The 19794-nt window shown below is 48.5% G+C and overlaps 1 protein-coding gene across 6 annotated transcripts in view; it reads left to right on the forward strand.

Annotated features, from left to right (window-relative positions):
- Nucleotides 1-19794, forward strand: part of ACACA (acetyl-CoA carboxylase alpha) — a 193989-nt gene that overhangs the window by 102943 nt on the left and 71252 nt on the right. For all 6 annotated transcript variants that reach the window (XM_077919430.1, XM_077919432.1, XM_077919431.1 and 3 more), the window contains 4 exons: nt 1121-1276; nt 3991-4194; nt 5763-5918; nt 6097-6243. In XM_077919430.1, the coding sequence (XP_077775556.1) occupies nt 1121-1276; nt 3991-4194; nt 5763-5918; nt 6097-6243 (663 nt within the window). The remainder of the gene's footprint in view (nt 1-1120; nt 1277-3990; nt 4195-5762; nt 5919-6096; nt 6244-19794) is intronic.

The following is a 19794-nucleotide window of genomic DNA, read 5'->3' on the forward strand; positions in this document are numbered from 1 at the left end:
ATGGGATTTCTAGGTGCCATTTTTGCCATTTTCGCATGCTTCTAGGGCAGTTTTTGCCCTTTTCTGTGCCCCTCCCAGGTTTTGTTTGCGATGAGCGTGCGCACAGTGACACGTGTTTTGAATCCACGTAAATGGGGAGTTGCCTGTATTACATTTTCTTTATCGGTGTTCTGTCATGTCTCGTGTAAGTCACCCTAAGAACTGCTTGTGGGCTTCCCATTGGGGGCATCTGTGAGAACCAGATGCTGGACCAGCTGACCCTTTGGCCGGATCCAGCTGCAGGGCTCTTCTTACGTAGAGTCCATTAATATTTCTAACCATCACTAGCTACTAGGCCCTATGCCTGTGCTTTACCTCCATTGCAGCTGACTCGTAGCTGAGAAGTGGAGAGGGTGCTGCTGTGCTCAGGTCCTGCTTTTGGACTCTTACGCTGCCCACAATGGCTATGTTCTGCTCCCACTGTCAGAGGCAGCAAGCTTCTGAATACCAGCTGCACAAAACCAAGGGAGGGGAGTGTGCTCTCGTGCTCAGGCCCTGCTTGCAAGCTCATGAGTGCTTACTACGAGAACAGGGTGCCTTTGGCCGGATCCAGCAGGGTTCCACTTACCTTCTTAAAGACAAATACATGGAGGATTAAGGTGGCCGCTAGTTGCAAGGCTGTACTCTTCCTCTGCTGTCCCAGGGGCTGTGCCTCTGTACGCCAGTTGCAATTGGGGAGAGTTGCTCTTTGATCTCAAGCCCTGGCTTGCGAGCTTCCCATAGGGGCGTCTGGTTGGCCACTGGGAGGACAGGAAGAAGAAGAGTTTGGATTTGATATCCGGCTTTATCACTACCCGAAGGAGACTCAAAGCGGCTAACATTCTCCCTTCCCTTCCTCCCCCACAACAAACACTCTGGGAGGTGAGTGGGGCTGAGAGACTTCAGAGAAGTGTGACTGACCCAAGGTCACTCAGCAGCTGCATGTGGAGGAGCGGAGACGCGAACCCGGTTCACCAGATTACGAGTCCACTGCTCTTAACCACTACACCACAGGATGCTCGATCAGGTGGGTCGCTGGCCTGATCCAGCAGCAAAGCTCTTCTGTTATCCTTAAATAACAGCTTGGTTTCTCTGCCCGCAGGAGGCGTCCTTCGAATATCTACAGAACGAGGGGGAGCGCTTGCTTCTGGAAGCCATGGACGAGCTGGAGGTGGCTTTCAACAACACCAATGTGCGCACAGACTGCAACCACATCTTCCTCAACTTCGTCCCGACGGTCATTATGGACCCATCAAAGGTAAGCTGGCCCCTTGACGCCGAGAGGGAGATACAAATGACTTTCCACCATCCAGTTAAAAAACCCCACATTATCATTGCTTGAAGCATTTGGGGTGAATCAATGAGGTTGGTTTCTCTTTTGAGGCTGGCACGTTTGTTTCTTTAAATTACCTTTTAATGACTGTTTTAAGTCGTGCCTTTGTAAGTATTAATTTCATTTTATTCCTGCCCCACCCTTTTCCTCCAAGGAGTTCAAGTGGTCCTCCCCTTCCCCATTCTGTCCTCACAACAACTCTGAGTGGTAGGTTAGGCAGAGAGGCAGGGACTGGGCCCAAGGTCTTCCAGTGAGAGCTTCATGGCAGAACCCTTCTGTCCCAAGTCCTAGACCGACATCCTAACCACTCTACAACCCTAGCTTTCAATATTGCATATTTTTGTGTTTTTTGGTAGTCTGGAAACTGTTCTGAGGTCACTATGAAGCCAGACTTCACGAAACTTTGGCCCTCCAGATGTTGCCATGGAGTCTAGAAACATCCAGAGGGCCACAGGTTGCCCACCGCTGCTATAAAGTGATGATGGAAACTGGATTTCTGTTCCAACATACCAGCATTTGGAACGCTTAACACTGTCTTTGGTCCTTGTTAACCTGATTTGCTGATGATATGGCCCCGTCTTTTCAGTATTTTTGCACAAGGCACTATGGTTTATTTTTCTTGTCTCTTTTCAAGCATTACAGGGAAACATGGTTGTCTGTTCAGGATGGACTGAGAGACATTTGCTAGGTTTTAAGTTATGTGCTTGCGAAACATTTGAAATGGACTAAATAAAGGAATATGCTTTCCCTCTCCTAAATAAAGGAATATAAAGTGGGGGGAAATAAAGTGACGAAGGGTGGTCTACAAAACTGGAGAGCAGCTAAGATGAATAAATATTATGTGGGAGGGTTGTGTGTTTGGGACTTGACAGAGGTGGGGAATCCATATTTTGCATTTAAGTGTTGTGCTGGGGTCTCATCTGTACTGTATGTTTTAAGCAGTATCATACCACTTTAACTGCCATGGCTTTCCCCCCAAAGAATAGTGGGAACTCTAATTTGTTAAGGATGCTAAGAGTTGTTAGGAGACCCCATGCCCCTCAGAGCTACAGTTCTCAGAGTTGCTCAGAGGCCAATCCCTCTTCTTAGGGAACTCAGAAAATGGCAGATTCTCTTGAGGGGCATAGGGGCCTCCGAACAACTCACAGCACCTCAAAGAAACATTCCTGTGGCTGTTTATATCTGTATGGTGCTGCTTTAAAGATACAGTGGAGGTGGGGACTGGTCTAGGGTAGCCCAGAGCTGAAGTAGCAAGTCTGGCTCTTTGTACCACAGGCCGGCTATGGTTCCTCCTTCCCTCTGGCCAGCCACATGGCTGAGGGTGGATCGCCCCATGCCTTGACCACCACCTGCCTCCAGTTAGAAAAACTGGATTAGCAGCGTATTTGACGCACGGAGTGTGGCAAGGCACTTCTCTGACTGTTCCGCTTCTCAGGTGCCTCCAAGCCCCGCAGGGGTTTCCTTTTGCAGGAGCTGTGGGAAGAGTGTCCCCCAGAGGGGCTTTGGGAAAAGAGGCAGTTTGAGAGAGAACATTAAGACCTGCCTTCCGATTGCCTGCCTTTTAATATGCACTATTTACCAAACAGCAGTATATTAGAAAGTTTAATAAAACGGCAGAGGAACGGGCCTCCGAGCGGTAATTGCCTTGTTGATTTAAGGCATCGTAGCTGCAGTGAAACGCAGGGGCGTAAATGCTGTTTTTTAAAAAAGGAAATGTTTGCAGAGAATTTTGCTCTTAATGCTGCTCTCTGGTTTCTTGGAATATTAAGAAGATGGGGGTGAGGATTTTATAGGCTCAAAGAACTGGGAGGTACTCGGATCTAGTCATCTAGTCCCAGGGTGGTGCAACGTGCAATCTGAGGGCCACGTGTGACCCTCAAGGCCTTTTTGGGAGATGGGAGGTCTCTAGGACTTTGCGAGAACCTCGGATCTCCTTCCCAAAGCCTGGCGCCTTGCTGAGCTGGCTTTGGGAAGGCAGCGCAAGGGCTGGGGTGGCCCTCCAATTTTGGCCTCGCTTCCTCCTTTCTGCGCTCTGTGTGCAGCCCTCAGGTACTGCTTAGAAGTACTCTTGGTATGAAAAGTTAGGCCGTCCTGATCTAGCCTAGCCCATTGCTCAGGGCGAGATCCGCAGTGGAGGATGCAGCTGCAGCATCCCTAGCAGTCATGGTCTGCTATTGAACACCTCCAGTGAGAAAGAGCCCACCACACAGGAAGCTGCCATGTACTGAGGCCACTGGTCCATCTGCGTTGTCTACAGGAGAGCTTCAACCTTGTTTCTTCTGCTGTTGCTGGACCACAGCTTCCATCACCCCCAGCCATGGGCTGACCTGGCAGAGGGATCTGAAGGGAGTTGTAGTCCAACATCAGCCGGGGAGCCAAGGTTGAAGCTGTTCAGGTCTACCCTGAATAGAGGCCGCTCTCCAGGGTTTCAGACTGGGGAAAGTCTCAGCCCTATCTGGAGATGCCAGGGATCGAATGCGAGACCTTCTGCATGCAAAGCAGATGCTCTGCGAATGAGCACTTTACACAGGAGGGGAAATTCACACAGTTCGTACAAGTTTCACCCACACTCTGCACTACTTGCAGTAATGGTTAACCTGGACCTCTCCATGACCAGAGTCTTTTCTTGCCCCCATCAGATCGAAGAGTCTGTACGGAGCATGGTGATGCGCTACGGCAGCCGCTTGTGGAAGCTCAGAGTCCTCCAGGCGGAGCTGAAGATCAACATTCGGTTGACGCCGACCGGCAAGGCGATTCCCATCCGGCTCTTCCTGACCAATGAGTCCGGTTATTATCTAGACATAAGTCTGTACAAGGAGGTGACGGACTCCAGAACGGCACAGGTGCGGCAACTTAAATCGTGCAGCTGTGGGGTTACATCTGGCAGGGGGAGACAAATTCTCTTTGGTTATTATTGTTTTTCAGGTTCCAGCTTCGGCGTTTCAGCCGGTAAAGAAGGGAGATTCTACAAAACAGCTCCGTTGATGCTGCTTTGGGAGTTGAGAGTTGTTAGGAGACCCCCCTGTTTCCCTCACAGAACCACAATTCCCAGAGGGGTTGACTGTTAAACCACTCTGGGAATTGAAGCTCTGTGTGGGGAATAGGGGTTCCCTCTAGCAACTCTCAGCACTCAGGGGAAACTGCAGATTCTCTAGGGCAGTGGTTCCCAATCGGTGGCCCACAGATCCCTGGGGTCTGTGTAACCCACCCAGGGAATCTGTGGCACTGCTGACATAACAAAAACTACCACAGAGACATCAACATTTTCAAAAGTACAGGGCCCATGTCCTGGCTTTTGAAAAACAATGTGTGTGTGTGCGCATGTGCGCGGTACTTAGAAATTGGGAACCACTGCTCTAGCAGACATAATACTGCTTTAGATGTGTGGTGCAGATGGAGTCTAAAGGAGACACATCTATAGAATTCCCTGCCACATGGCCAGCTGAGGGCTGCCAGCTTGGATGACTTTTAAAGTGGGGTTAGACAAATGGGACAAGGCTCCGTTCTGACTCCTTTAGTAGAGAGGTTCTGAAAAGGGTCGGGGAGAGAAGGTTTAATTTAGAGTGAAATAAATACAATATTCTACACTTTAGTGTTAACGTGTAATCTGTTAGAATACATAATTATATTTATTTATACATTCATACTGAACCTTTTCTCCAAGGAGCTTGAGACGGCATGCATGTTTCTCCATTTTATCCTCACAATAACCCTGTGAGGTAGGTTAGGCTGACAGATCACCCAGTGAGCTTTCATGGATTTGAACCAGGGTCCTAGTCACACACTCTAACCCAGGGGTTGGCGAGGTTTACCTTGCCTGGGCCGGTTCACTCCAGCGGAGATCCCTCCGTGGGCCAGATTGCGTGTGCACCTCCGATTTCCGGCGTCTGCACAGACACGATTTCCGACTTCTGCTTCTGTGCAGACACGATTTCCGGCGCTGCGAAAGCGAGTCCCTGCGCCACGCTGTGCCAGTTTAGCGCAGTGCGCAGGGACTCGCCAAGCAGGCGGCTCGGTTTGGGGGCAGCTCATGGGCCGGTTAAACGGCCCCCGTGGGCTGCTTGTGGCCCATGGGCCTTAGGTTGCCAACCCCTGCTCTAACCCACTGCACCATGCTGTCTGTCTATTGCATTCTGCTCCATAACTGGAAAGTGGCTGGTTTGGGGGCTTGTTGATAAATGGCGCCAGCGTTATTATGAAGACTGAGCATGTGTGTGCGTGTGTGTAGGGGAAGCGGTGCTTTGTGCAGCAGCGCACTTTCTGAACCCAGGACCACTGCCTGGAGAATACCAGCCTCAAGAAGCCATTCATCCCATAGCCTTTCCTGTATGGTGGGATGTAACAACACAGCCGTGGGGCCTTGTCTAACATCAAATTGACTTTAACTGTGGGTGTGTATCTCCTCGTCTAGATTATGTTCCAGGCTTACGGCGATAAGCAAGGGCCACTGCACGGAATGCTGATCAACACTCCGTATGTGACAAAGGACCTGCTCCAGTCCAAGAGATTCCAGGCGCAGTCATTGGGGACGACATACGTCTATGACATCCCCGAAATGTTCCGACAGGTAAGAACTGCCCACCTAGACTCACTGCTAGGACACGAATCCTTGTAATAGTGGGAAACCATGGTTTCCTGTTGCATCTGAACCAAGCAATGAAGAGTGGGGTTTTTTTTGTTTTGTTTAAAAAAATGTAATGAAAGCATCTTATTATTTCTCTCTCCCTTCCCCAAAACACCTTTAGTCTTTAATTAAACTCTGGGAATACATGAAAGACTTTGCGACCCTGCCTGCTCCTCCGCTGCCTTCTGACCTGCTGACATACACAGAGCTGGTGCTGGACGACCAAGGCCAATTGGTGCATATGAACAGGCTGCCTGGAGGAAATGAGGCAAGTTACAGTAGGCTGGCTGACTGTGGCCTGGGCAATATGGGTGGGGCGGGGGGTGGCAGAATGAAACTGGGCGGCTGGCATCCTGAAAAGGGAGCTCAACAGACCCTGCGGCATTTGCATGGATCCGACCTGCAATGCAGCTCTCAGGATTTCTGAAATATTTGTGTTTTTTTTGCTTAAAGCATTTCTTTCTCTTTTTTTACAGTAATTTTAAATTGTTTTTTGCATGACGTAACAAAACAGAAAATAGGAAAAAAATCCACATTGCATTGGTATACGCCAGGCTTCCTCAACCTCGGTCCTCCAGATATTTTTGGCCTGCAACTCCCATGATCCCTAGCTAGCAGGGATGATGGGAATTGTAGTCTCAAAACATCTGGAGGGCCGAGGTTGAGGAAACCTGGTATACACGATACTGTGAAACATCATTCAGGATAATCTCAGAAGGGCTGTGTGAGAAAAAAGGAATAAATGGAACAATTGCATTAAGCCAGGGGCCAGAAATGCTTAGGTATGTGTCTGCTCACAGGGGACATTGGCAATCTGGAGGATGAATCCCACTGTCCATATGAGTGATAAAGATGATGGAAGGGTGCCAAATTAAAGAGAAAGGGTCCTTAGATGTTCCATAACTTTCTCTGCCACCACTAGATTCCAAATTCAGCTAAACCCTGGAGACTCTATATACCCTTTCTTCCTCCGGTGCTACCAAGCAGATAGCTTTATACCATACCTGCTGCATGGTGTCCAGAAAGAGCAACAATAGGTTTATCCCTGGAATCTGGAGGGATAATTTGCTGAACTATGGTGGAAATTTCCTGGAATACACTTTCCACCAAAAACCATGCACAATCAGACATTACCACCACATGTGGAAATAGCCCTCCCACCCCACCCCATTCCATCAATCTGTAGAATTGTTTGCATTTCTAAGCATTGTATATAAACACAATCTACAGAAAACGGGGACGACAGAACAGTAAGAATTTATCATAGAACCGAACACTTGGAACGCCCGGGTTTAGGGGAAGGGTTGTAGCCGAGTGGTGGAGATCCCCCTGCTTTGCACATGGAACATCCCAGCTTCAGTCGCCAATGGCATCTCTAGGCAGGGTTTGGAAGGGCAGCCCTGGAGATCTGCTGCCAGTCAGTGTGGACACATTGGGCTAGATACCCGTGGTCTCGTTCACTCTTAAGGCATAGTCCTGTGTCTCCTGTCTCTTGTTAGACGTGGACTAACATTTTGGGGAAGGGCTGCGAGGCAGTGGCAGAGCGTCCTCCTCGCGTGCAGAGGGTTCAGTCCCCATTGGCATCTCAGGCAGAGCATCCAAAATCCCGGACACCAGCTAAGATGGGACTGCTGGTCTGACTCAGTATAGGGCAACTTCATATAAATATCTGTCCCAGGATAATGGGTCTGTTGGGCAGTGTTGGGGTGCTTTTTTTGTTATTGTTCTGCAGAATTTTTTCAACTCTTCCCACCTGATTGGTGTTCAGGAAGGTTTAAGATGCCGGAAAACATGCCTTGCCGCTGCTAAATTGGAAGGAAGGGTTTTAAGAGACATCCTCCCAATGCCTCCGCGACTGCACCCTTTAAAAAGGTTTTATATATTTTCCTCCTTGCAAGCGGGGACGGTGCCACAGTGCAGTAGGAAGGTCTCGGCATGTTTCTGCTCTCCCCCTCCCCACACCGGCCGGTCTCTCTCTCCCCCCCCCCCCCGCTCCTTCCTTTTCTTCTCTCATTTGGCATTTGGAGTGGTTGGAGGCCAGGGGAGAGTAGTCCAGATTCCCAAGGGACCGAGCTGTGCTCTGGCTGAAATTACTAGCGCAGAGGCTGCCTGGGCATGAACATGTACTGTTTACTCTGCCAGTATGAATACAAATAGTCTTATTATATGGGACCCTGTACCCAAAGCCCAACCGTTCAAGCTCGTGCGCTCTGTCTCTGTTACAAGCACACACATCTCTCTCTCTCTCTTTAACCCATGAAAGACTTTCTGTGTGCCTTGGACGGAAGCTCCTTTCTCCTTTTCTGAAGTACCCACAAAAGTTTGCGGAAAGGGGCATTAGGGGAGAAGGCTCAGCAGGTATAGCATCCCAGGTTCAGTCCCCAGCATCTTAAGGTAAAGGTAAAGGTACCCCTGCCCATACGGGCCAGTCTTGACAGACTCTAGGGTTGTGCGCCCATCTCACTCAAGAGGCCGGGGGCCAGCACTGTCCGGAGACACTTCCGGGTCACGTGGCCAGCGTGACATCGCTGCTCTGGCGAGCCAGAGCTGCACACGGAAACGCCGTTTACCTTCCCGCTATAAAGCAGTACCTATTTATCTACTTGCACCTGGGGGTGCTTTCGAACTGCTAGGTTGGCAGGCGCTGGGACCGAGCAGCGGGAGCGCACGCCGCCGCGGGGATTCGAACCGCCGACCTTTCGATCGGCAAGCCCTAGGCGCTGAGGCTTTTACCCACAGCGCCACCCCCAGCATCTTAGAACCATAGAATTGTACACCTGGAAGGGTCCTCGAGGGTCACCCAACCCCCTGCAATGCAGGAATCTTTTGCCCAAAGTGGTGCTCGAACCCACGACCCTGGAATTGAGAGTCTCCCGGTCTCCCGACTGAGCTCTCCCACATATTTCCAAGCAGGGTCCTTTATTCACAGCCACAAGGACTGGAAGCTTGCTTTATTTTTAGGGAAAGGGCCAGAGATCAGCATTGGAGCATCTCCTTTGTGTGCAGAAGGTCTCAGGTTCAGTCCTCTGCGATGAGAATGAGGTCTCTCCTGACAAACTCTCATCACCCTTTAACAAACTACTACTGATCCTAGGATTCTTCAGGGAAGCTGTGATTACTCCAAGTGGTTTGATACTGCTTCAAAGGCATAGTGCAGATGGAGTCTTACAGGGGCAGAGCTTTAAGTAAGGAGAAGAACCAGCTAGACTCAGGTCTGCCATTCCTGGCAGCAGTCACAGATTTAGCATAATGTTTTGTTGACCCTTAAGGATCCTTTTTCAAATTTGAAATTGGGAAACCACTGAAATGTTCCACTGTTACTGCTGCAGAATGAAATCCTCACCCCCCCCCAAAAAATCACCATCCTACAGTGGTACCTCGGGTTAAGTACTTAATTCGTTCCAGAGGTCCATTCTCAACCTGAAACTGTTCTTAACCTGAAGCACCACTTTAGCTAATGGGGCCTCCTGCTGCTGCCATGCTGCTGGAGCACGATTTCTGTTCTTATCCTGAAGCAAAGTTCTTAACCTGAAGCACTATTTCTGGGTTAGCGGAGTCTTTAACCTGAAGCGTATGTAACCTGAAGTGTATGTAACCCGAGGTACTACTGTATTTACATTATGGGGGCAGACCTCAGCCATATTTCATATGTGCAGACATTTCAGGAAGGTCTTGCAGTTGGTGGTGGTATGTTTCCCCCTGCCCTTTTTGTTTCTTTAACTTTGTTTATTGTTGACACTCAGCAGAGATCAAAGGTGTTTACTTATCCTTTGATCAAAGACCCAGAATTAGCTGCTGTTGCCAAATAATGGCATTCAGGGGCCCTTTTGAATTGGTGTTTTTTAATGTTGAATTCTGCAACGTGAGAATAATATGATGCAATAATAGCACATGAGCGGCAGATGTATGCTGGCCCATCCACACATCATTGGCTTTATTAGTTGTTCTGCAACGCTTCCTCGATGTTAATGCATTATTGCTACCCAGAGGAACACCTGCACTGTAGCGCAGCAAAAGCAGGACAAACAACCTCAAACAACCTGGAACGTTTGCAGCTTGAAAAAATGCAGAATTTCAGCTGGAAGTTATGAGAAATGCAGCAGTTGAAAATGAAGCAACATGTCCGCCTCAAAACTTTTGCATTGGGATCACATATAACTTCCCCAATACCATCATTAATAGAATTCACCACGAATGCATGATAATGTCTGGAGGGGCCCCAAATTAAAAGATTTTGCTTATAATTATTTTGCCAGGGAACACCATAGGGCAGGACAGGAACAGAGGACTAAAAATCAAGGTTGCCTCCTGATTGTAACTCCTTTTTGGTTGATTAATCACCTGCTCTTCAGCCTATCAACCTGATCAATTAATCAATTCCATTGATTTAAGTATTATTGGAACTTCAATATACCAATTACCAAAGCTTCGATCAGGTGTCACTTGGTTAAAGAATCTCTGGCTTAGTGTTTTGTGTGTGTGTTGACGGACAGGTCCATGATTTCATTGGTCAGATCTTCAATTTAATTGCCGTATAATGAAAACCTCGTTGTAGGTTTTGAGATGTTGAAATAAGAGCTGAAGAAGAGTCCGTAGCTTAGTGGGCAGAAGCGATGCTTAGCATTCAGGAGGTCCCAGCAGGTTCAGTCACAAGCATCTGCAGGTAAAAGGACCAGGTAGCAGGTGAAGCCGAGGGTGAAGCTGGTCCAGCACTTGGTTCTCAAAGCGACCAGATGAATTGGGACTGAGAGCCTAAGAGGAGCCTGCTGGATCAGGCCAGTGGCCTGTCTAGTTTAGCATCCTGTTACCTCAGTGACCAACCAGATGCCAATAGGAGGCCCATAAGCAGAACCTGAGACCAACAGCACTCTTCCCCACTTCCCCAGCCTTCACGCTGTCTCCGACAGTGGAGGTAGGACATTGGTCACATCATGACCAATAGCCAGTGTTTAGCCTAACCCTCCATGAATTTGTCTACAGTGGTGCCCCGCAAGACGAATGCCTCGCAAGACGGAAAACCCGCTAGACGAAAGGGTTTCCGTTTTGGAGGTGCTTCGCAAAACAAATTTCCTATGGGCTTGCTTCGCAAGACGAAAATGTCTTGCGAGTTCCTGCAGGGTTTTTTCCCTCCCCCCCCTTTCCCCAAGCCGCTAAGCCGCTTATCAGCTGATCCGCTAAGCCGCTTAACAGCTGATCGCTAAGCCGCTTATCAGCTGATCCGCTAAGCCGCTTATCAGCTGATCCGCTAAGCCCGCTAAGCCGCTAATAGCGCTAATCCGCTAAGCCGCTAATGGGCTTGCTTCGCAAGATAAAAAAACCGCAAGACGAAGAGAATCGCGGAACGGATTCTTTTCGTCTTGCGAGGCACCACTGTACTCATCTTTTAAACTTTTGGGGTGCTTCTGGAGCCAGCTCTCGGGTAGCCTCCGTGGTTAGAAGTGCCTTTTACCAACTGCGGCTGGTTTGAAAGCTATGGCTGGACCAGGAAAGCCTTCCCACGGTCGTTTGTGTGTTGGTTGCTTCAAGACTGGATTAGTGCAATGTGCTTCATGCGGGGCTTGCATTGTGCTTTATTCAGAAGCTGTGGTTAGTGCAGAATGCTGCAGCACAATTGCTGACAGCATAGAACCCCTGCGATCAGACATATCTTGCCAATTTGCTACCGGGCCAGGTTCAAGGTGTTGCTATTCGCATATAAAGCCCTTGGGACCAGTTTACCTATGAGATCAACTTACTTCACACATGCCCACTTGATCTGCTTCGATCAGCGGAATTGGCGCTACCACAGATGCCACATAATACCCGTTCCACATTTATAAGAACTCTATTGTTTGCTGTGGCAGTGCCTACACACTTTCGAGCTCCCTGCCTATTGAGACCAAGCAGGCGGCTTCGCTGTTCTCTTTTCGGTGCTCGCTAGAAACATTCCTGTTCAGACCAGCCTACCCAGATGCTTAGAAAGTTGAGGTGATTTTTTTTTTAGTATTTTAACTTTTTGTATGCTTTAAACTAGGGCTGTGGAATTTTCTCGATTTTACTGTTTTATCTTTTTGTAAACGGCTTTGAGGTTTTGTTTCGTTTGATAGTCAAGAGATGTAAAAATAGTATGAAATAAATAAAAATAAACCAAGTTGTGGGCCACCCCTACCTCTTGTAGAAGAAGCAAATTCCGTAGTTTATGCGCTCTTTCCTGAATCTTCCAGCATTCATCTTTGTTGAATGGCCCAGAGTTCTAGTAATATGAAAGCCTTTTCTCAAAATGAGGAAGCCCGCAAAGTTCTGGCCTTTCCTCATTAGGGGAGTTGCTCCAACCCCTTGATCATTTTGGCTGCTCTTTTTGGAAAGCCTTTCCAGATTTACAGTACCCTTTTTGGGGGTAAAACAACCAGAACCACATATTATGTTCTAAGTGTGTTCTTAGAACAGCTCAGGGTCCAAACAAGCCTGGGAAACGACTGCCACGGCCTTACAGAGAGCATAGAAATCCCAACTTTAAAAACTCAAGAAAAACCAGCAATGTGAGAGAAACTGAGTGTTGTGGGTTTCTTGAATCAAGAGAATATATGTGTCTCCCAAGCAATAGTGAGTGTTAATTCAAACCTGGTTTGGATTCAAGTTCTATCCTGTCTGAGAATATATCTCTGCAGTTTATTTTCAGAGCACTAAGGGGAGAGCTGCAGGAAGTTTTCTTCTTATTCCCAGAGTGCGACCTTTCTGTTCTGCGACTGTCACTTAGGGAACTTTGCAAATGGTTGTCAGTGAAGCTGTTTCCTGGTGGGATTAGCTACCGCTGGGAATGAGTTTTTCTTTTCTTTTTTGAGTCCTTCGCATCCAATTGTGTTAACCAAAAGCCTTGCGGGGCAGAGGGGTGGGTGGGGTGTGTGTTGCACGACAATAGCTTGAATTCTCCAAGCGTGAGTGGCTAATCCGTTTGGGGGAGAGGAGGGGAGACATTTGGGCCGTCAGTAATCTGAAGGACAAATGAAACCTGACAGGTGAAGGGGCTGTGCTTGGACGTGACCATCTCAAACTACTTTTGAAGCGGTTTTGTCGCCACCCCTGGACAGCTTTCTCCTCCGATAGCTATTTATTTATTCACAGCAGGCGTGGGGAATCTGTGGCTCCCCCGACACCATCTCCCATTACCCAAACAGGACAAGATCAAGGTTTTGGCACCAACCTCTATCGCTGTAGCCCAGGGGTCAGCAAACTTTTTCAGCAGGGGGCCGGTCCACTGTCCCTCAGACCTTGCGGGGGCCGGACTATATTTTGAAAAAAATGATGAACAAATTCCTATGCCCCACAAATAACCCAGAGATGCATTTTAAATAAAAGCACACATTCTACTCATGTAAAAACACACCAATTCCTGGACCGTGGGCCGGATTGATAAGGCGATTTGGCCAGATCCGGCCCCCGGGCCTTAGTTTGCCTACCCATGCTTTAGCCCTCTATCACTCAGGACCAGTTTACATGAGAGATCACCTTGCCCCAGCCATACATCCCTGCGCTCTGCACTTGAGTTTCTCCTGCACATCCCCCAAATATCAGAAACCTGCTCCACAGTGGCTCAAAGCAGAGCTTTTACTACGACTTCTTCTGTCCTGTGGATACAATAGGCATCCACTATCTTCACTTTCCAGAAACAATTGAAGGCATTCCCACTTGAAGGAATGGATCTCTGCCGTGGGTGTTTACTTTGAGTTGCTTTGAAATTTACTGGATGATATTTCCCGTGTTGTTTTTATGATACGTTGTCAACCGATTTGATACACAAGTAAAAGGTGACCCATGAATTAAGAGATGATAATCAGCCTCAGCCAAGCAGGACTTAGGGGTGTTGGGAGTTGTAGTCCAGGAACATCTGCAGGGCCTTATCCCTGCACTACAAGAAGAAACTGAAGCAAGCTGTGAAGGTATGTACTTCTGCCTTCTCTTTTCCACCTGTGGGAAGTAGGCCAGAAAGATTCCAATGCTGGTTTTAAATTCACCAGAGTTATCTACGATGTCCAAATTTGGCAAGTTGTTGGTTTGTTTAAGCTGTGGCTAGAGTGGCTAGGGACGCGAGTGGCTAGTTAAACCACAGAGCCTAGGACTTGCCGATCAGAAGGTCGGCGGTTCAAATCCCCGCGATGGGGTGAGCTCCCGTTGCTCGGTCCCAGCTCCTGACAACCTAGCAGTTCAAAAGCACGTCAAAGTGCAAGTAGATAAATAGGTACCGCTCCGGCGGGAAGGTAAACGGCGTTTCCATGCGCTGCTCTGGTTCGCCAGAAGTGGCTTAGTCATGCTGGCCACATGACCCGGAAGCTGTACGCCGACTCCCTCGGCCAATAAAGCGAGATGAGCGCCGCAACCCCAGAGTCGGCCACGACTGGACCTAATGGTCAGGGGTCCCTTTACCTTTACTAGAGTGAACAACCCATGAACTGAAACCATAGTTTCAGATCCGTGCTTGTTCTCATGAAATCATAGTGTAAACAAGCCAGAGTTCCCCCAAATTTTGTAACTTTGGGGCTCATCATGGCTCGTTCTTAGCTTACAAAAGCAAACAGTGAAACAAAAATGGCCCTTGTAAACAAAAATGTTTTTGCTGCTTCAAATATAAGAAGCAAGAGAGACAGGCAGGCCTCCCTTGGGAGAATGTTCCTCACACTTTAAGGGTCACAACTGAGGAGCCCCTCTCTTTGCTGTCCACCTGCCACTCTTTTGGTGGTGCAGGGACTTTTTCACTCCTCTCCCACTCAACAGTCTATGCCACCGAGTATTCTCAGTCCTCGTTGGGCTGTTTGGGAGGAGTTCCCAAATGCTCCTATTCTTGCCTATCTGGTGCAATTTTGGGATAAATAAATAATTGGTGAGTTTGTGACGAGAGCGAGTTCGTACTTAATAGTACATATAGGATATATCTGCAGCAAGTCCTCTTGAATGCCGTACCTGGCTAGTTTAAATGTGATGAATTGATTTCAAAGCCAGATGATTAATCAGCAACAACAACAAACAATCTTGAATTGGTCGATAACTCTCGTATTAACCTTTTCCCAGGCAATCTTTTATGGGGAGTGCAGGTGTGATTTGCTGGGTTGCCCCTGCGTGGGACAATCTTGATACAGAACAAGCAGCTCCTGGTAATGTAGGGAGAGGATGTGTTTCTTGATGAGTGGATTCCCCGCTCCTGAAGGATTTTCCTTGTCCTCCTGAGCGATGCAAATGACAGCAAGCCTTTGCTGCAGCCGCCCCTTAAAACACACACACCTTTGAGCCTGCTGATATTTCACCCACTTGCCACTAGGTGTCAGAATTCTTCCATTAAGGCAGCCTTGGGTTGAGACATTGGGGGGGGGGGGGCGGACGGGAAGAGAGAAATCCTCTAATTAGACATTTTCTGAACCATCTTCTTCCCCAGCACACCTTGCCATTAAAGTGTCTTTCCTAGACAGAAATAGGTGAAGGCTTGTATAGGAAGAGTTGTGCACGATGGTGACAGGTGCTTGATGTTTGGGTGCCTCCTCGAATGGGCCTCAGGGAATGAATGGTCTTGAGAACACAAGGCAAGGCGTGTCAGAGCACAGCAAGCTGGGCAGCTGAGCTGGGCACATAGGGACAATGGGCATGTGATGCTCTGAAACCATGATTTCATTTGCAAGTTGGACCTGCAACCACCACCACAACAAAAACTGCAGTATGTCCCAATGTGCACCTGCAACCACAATCATTCAGGGTGCCAAATGTCCATCCATCCACTCCTGGAAAATTCATAAACTCCAAGAGACTCAAGAAGGCCATTATGTCTGCCTGCCTCCAATTTCTTGTCCAACTTACGCTCAGCATCCCATAGCTGTGTGTTGGAGGACACTGAGCATGCTCAGCCCTTGTTGGGTTCTTTGGAGGGGGGTATTTTTTGTGGGGTTGTTGTTGTTGTTTAGTTGTTTAGTCGTGTCTGCCTCTTCGTGACCCCATGGACCAGAGCACTCCAGGCACTCCTGTCTTCCACTGCCTCCCACAATTTGGTCAAACTCATGCTGGTAGCTTCAAGAACACTGTCCAACCATCTTGTCCTCTGTCGTCCCCTTCTCCTTGTGGCCTCCATCTTTCCCAACATCAGGGTCTTTATTAATATAGCATTCTTGCAAACTTTAGAACTTCCTCCTCCACCTTCCCCTGATATCCCTCTCTTCGTTTCTCAACATCCTATTGTCACAGACGCACGAGTTCACTGTCAGAAGGAGCTATGGAACCCCACAGCCTTAAAGTCTGGTGACAGCAATGAGCTTAGACGGCTTTTCAAGCAGAGTATACAAATTAACGGAGGTTATTAATGGAGAAGCAGCTGTAGTGAAGGTTTGTCTGTTCAGACACCCCACCCATGGTTAGCAGAAACCGTACCATCCATGTCTACAGCAAAATGGTTTCTGTTTCTGATCTGCAGGAATTGCAGACTGTGGCTTGTCTAAATACTATACTTAAATCCTTTAACCATGTTTTGATGTCTGAGTTGCAGTGTTGTGTGTTAGATGTCTGCATTACAGCATTGGGTTCTTGTCTGAGCGCTCTGTCCATGGCTGCCAACCGTGATGGCTATGATACCTCTCTGAGAACCAGTTGTTGAGAAGGCTGTAGCCTTCACGTTCTGCTCATGGATTCCCTGGGGGGGCAGCTGGGGGGCCATTGTGGAAACAAGACGCCGGACTGGATGGGCCTTTTGGTCAGATCAAGAATGGCTGCTCCCAATTTTGAGGTTCCACTTTCCATGGAGGGAGCTGGTCATCCATCTGGTGGGACCACAAGCAAGTAACGTGGCCTTTGGCAGAACAAGGTCTTGAAGCAGCCCTCTCCCAACCTGGTGTCCTCCTGGTGGACTACAACTGCCATCATCCTGGCTGCATGATACCTCTAGATACAGGGACAGCCTGGGGCTGATTGGAGTCCCAAACATTGCCTGGTTAGTTAGATGCACACACCTCATGGTAGGTTTCAATCTAGTCTTCATGGGAGTCCCATTTCAGCCTCTGTGAGCCTATGGCCTAACAAAACCACAAATAGACCAATTCATAGAGGATATGTCAGTCAATGTCTGTTAGCCACAGTAGCTTGGTGGAACTTCTAGGTCAAGCGTGTAGTAATGCCCGTTGTCGCAGCGGGAGCAGACTATTGTCCTTCATGTCTTGGTTGTGGACTTCCTGGGTGCTTTTTGTTGGACATTGATGGGGGCAGGAATTATGAACATTCTTTACCTTCCGTCTGTTCTATCTCTTCTTAGGAGCATCCTGAAGGAAAAGTGAGGTGGAAGCATAATATATATGTATTTTAAATTGTATTCATTTGGGATGCCTCATTGGGGTGTCTCTCCTTTTTGTACGATGCAAAGGTGTTAGGCGTGACTTCCATGTGTTTCAATTGTACATAAGGTTGCAGCCTTCATTATATTATTTTAAGTGCCTGCTAAGTCACCTTTAATCTGTGATGTGTATGTGTTTGTGTGCCCACCCCAAACCCACTCACCCATACATCTGTGTGCAAGAGAGAGGGTACATGTGCGAAAAATCACACACACACACACACACACACACACACACACACCACTCCATAATACAGGCTGCGTATTATGTATCTCTCTCTGCCTCTCCCTTGCACATGCAATTCCGTGCTGCTGTTGTTACCTAGGGAGGCAAATGACATCCCAGCACAGAACCCTAATCACAGTTTGGAACATGAGAAATAATGATTGCTTCTGATCGGAGGTCGTGAATAATTCATTGGGTTTGATTTTCCCCATCCCGTCCAGTGATACCTTTCAGGCCAAATGGGTTTCTACAGGAGAATAATGGTTCCACTTCTTATGGAAATCCTGTGGCACACATCATTTCGCCAACACAAAAAAACAGTTAAATTAGACTCTTTGCATCTTCGAGTGAGAAAGAAATGCTCCCCCTCTGCCTCCCCTCCCTCCCGCTTCCCCCTTTTCGTCGTGGAGGCAACGCGGAGGCAGAGACCAAGAGCCGATCCGACGAAACGCAGGCATCCTTTTCCCCTCCCCAAGGGCGCTTCCACGTGGCACTTCCATTGTGGACTCGGCGCTGCCGGTGTGCGCAAGCTTTTTGCAACATTCACACAACATTGCCCTCGTCAGAATGCCGCCCTGTGTTCCTGCCCCATTGCCCCATCCCTGTTTAATCCATATTTACCATTTCTGCATTTTATTTATTTATTTACTGGATTCCGTTCCTGCCCCCCCCACCTGACCATAACATCACATCTGGATTAAATGACACGGGACAGCATTTTGATGAGGTTGCCGCCCCGCACGGACGCTGTGGGGGCGCAGAATCCTCAATAAACAGCCGTGTGCAACCGTGCCTTATATTTGCAGCTGGAATGGAAGCTTGCTACAGACTGGACTGGGGGCTCCTCTAGAGAGGCCAGCCCTAACTCTCCTGCTGCTGCTCCTCCTCATCTTCTTCCATTCATCTGTATAACAACTAAGGCAGGCCCAGGAGCCGAATGCGGTCCTCCAGGTTTCTCTTTCCTGTCCTTTGGGACTCCTCCCAGGCCATACGCCTTTCCGTGTCCATGCCTGCTACCCACAGGCTCTGTTCCACGTCCCGCTCAAGTGCCGTTTCCTGGCTGGAAAGTGCCAGCAGGCTGTGATCATGCCTGCCTGGGTAGAGAAACCTGTGCACGTAAAAGCTTCTGCCTTTTTCATTGGTGCAGGGTAGTCTGCTGTGCACACACACAAGAGCCATGTCTATTGCTCTGCCCACTTTTCCATCTGGCTCCACCCAGCGCTGGCATGCGGCCCCCAGGAGGTTGCCTGTGATGGAATGTAGCCTTTAGCCTGAAAAATGCAACCCACACCTAATCTAAGCATATTATGGGTGTGATGTGGTGACTTCCTCTAGAAGCAGTGTTCTTTCAAACTGTGACCTCACTGGGAACCACCTACCCCCACCCCCCAGAAGAGCAATCCTAAAAACGTCCACTTGTGGAAGAACTGTAGCTCTGTGGAAGAGCATCTTCTCTGCAGGCAGGTTCAATCCCTGGCATGGACAGGTTGGGCTGTCTTCATTCTGAACCCCCTTCCAATCCATGTAGACCATACTGAACTAGGTGGACCCAATGGTGTGATACAGCATGAGGAAGCTTCCTTTGTTCCTACCCAGTTCCACTGGACTGACTCTTGACTTAAGTGTGCTTTGGATTAGAACTTTAGGTTGCAACGCTCTGCCCACTTTCCTGGGAATAAGCCCCATCAGGAGAAGAAGATTGCCTCTTAAGCAGGCTGGTCTTTCCTGGGGGAAGAAGGGGTGTAAGGTCATGGTTCAGTCCAGGACTGGAAAATCCCAGGTTCAAATACCCACGTGGCCAAGAAAGACACTGCCTGGGTATCACAGACTTCAGCTGCTAGGGTGTTACTTTCAATGTAAATAACTAACATATGTATGGAATTTTGGGTTTTGTGTATTGCTTCTGCCCCTTGGTTGCTGATGTAGTTATATGTGTTGTTATTGTTATTTTTCTTGTCCGGTATTTGACTGTTATAAAGATTGAACTTGAATTTGTCTGGGTGACTTTGTCCCAGAAGCCTGGCTTTGCACAGGGCTCTTCTTAGAATAAATGGGAGTGTTGCAAGGCAGGGTAGAAATATTCTGATGGCTCACGAAGAGTCACAGTTCAGCAGTAGAGCAGGCAGGAAGCTCCAGGTTCAACCACCAGCATCTCCAGGTAAGGTTGGAAGAGACTACCTGCCTGAAAGCCTCAAGAGTTGCTGCCGGTCAAGTGTTGACGGTGCTGAGCTGGGTGGACTTCGGATGAGGCAGCTTCC

This window comes from Podarcis muralis, chromosome 15, assembly GCF_964188315.1.
Source record: "Podarcis muralis chromosome 15, rPodMur119.hap1.1, whole genome shotgun sequence".
Taxonomy (NCBI): Eukaryota; Metazoa; Chordata; class Lepidosauria; order Squamata; family Lacertidae; genus Podarcis; species Podarcis muralis.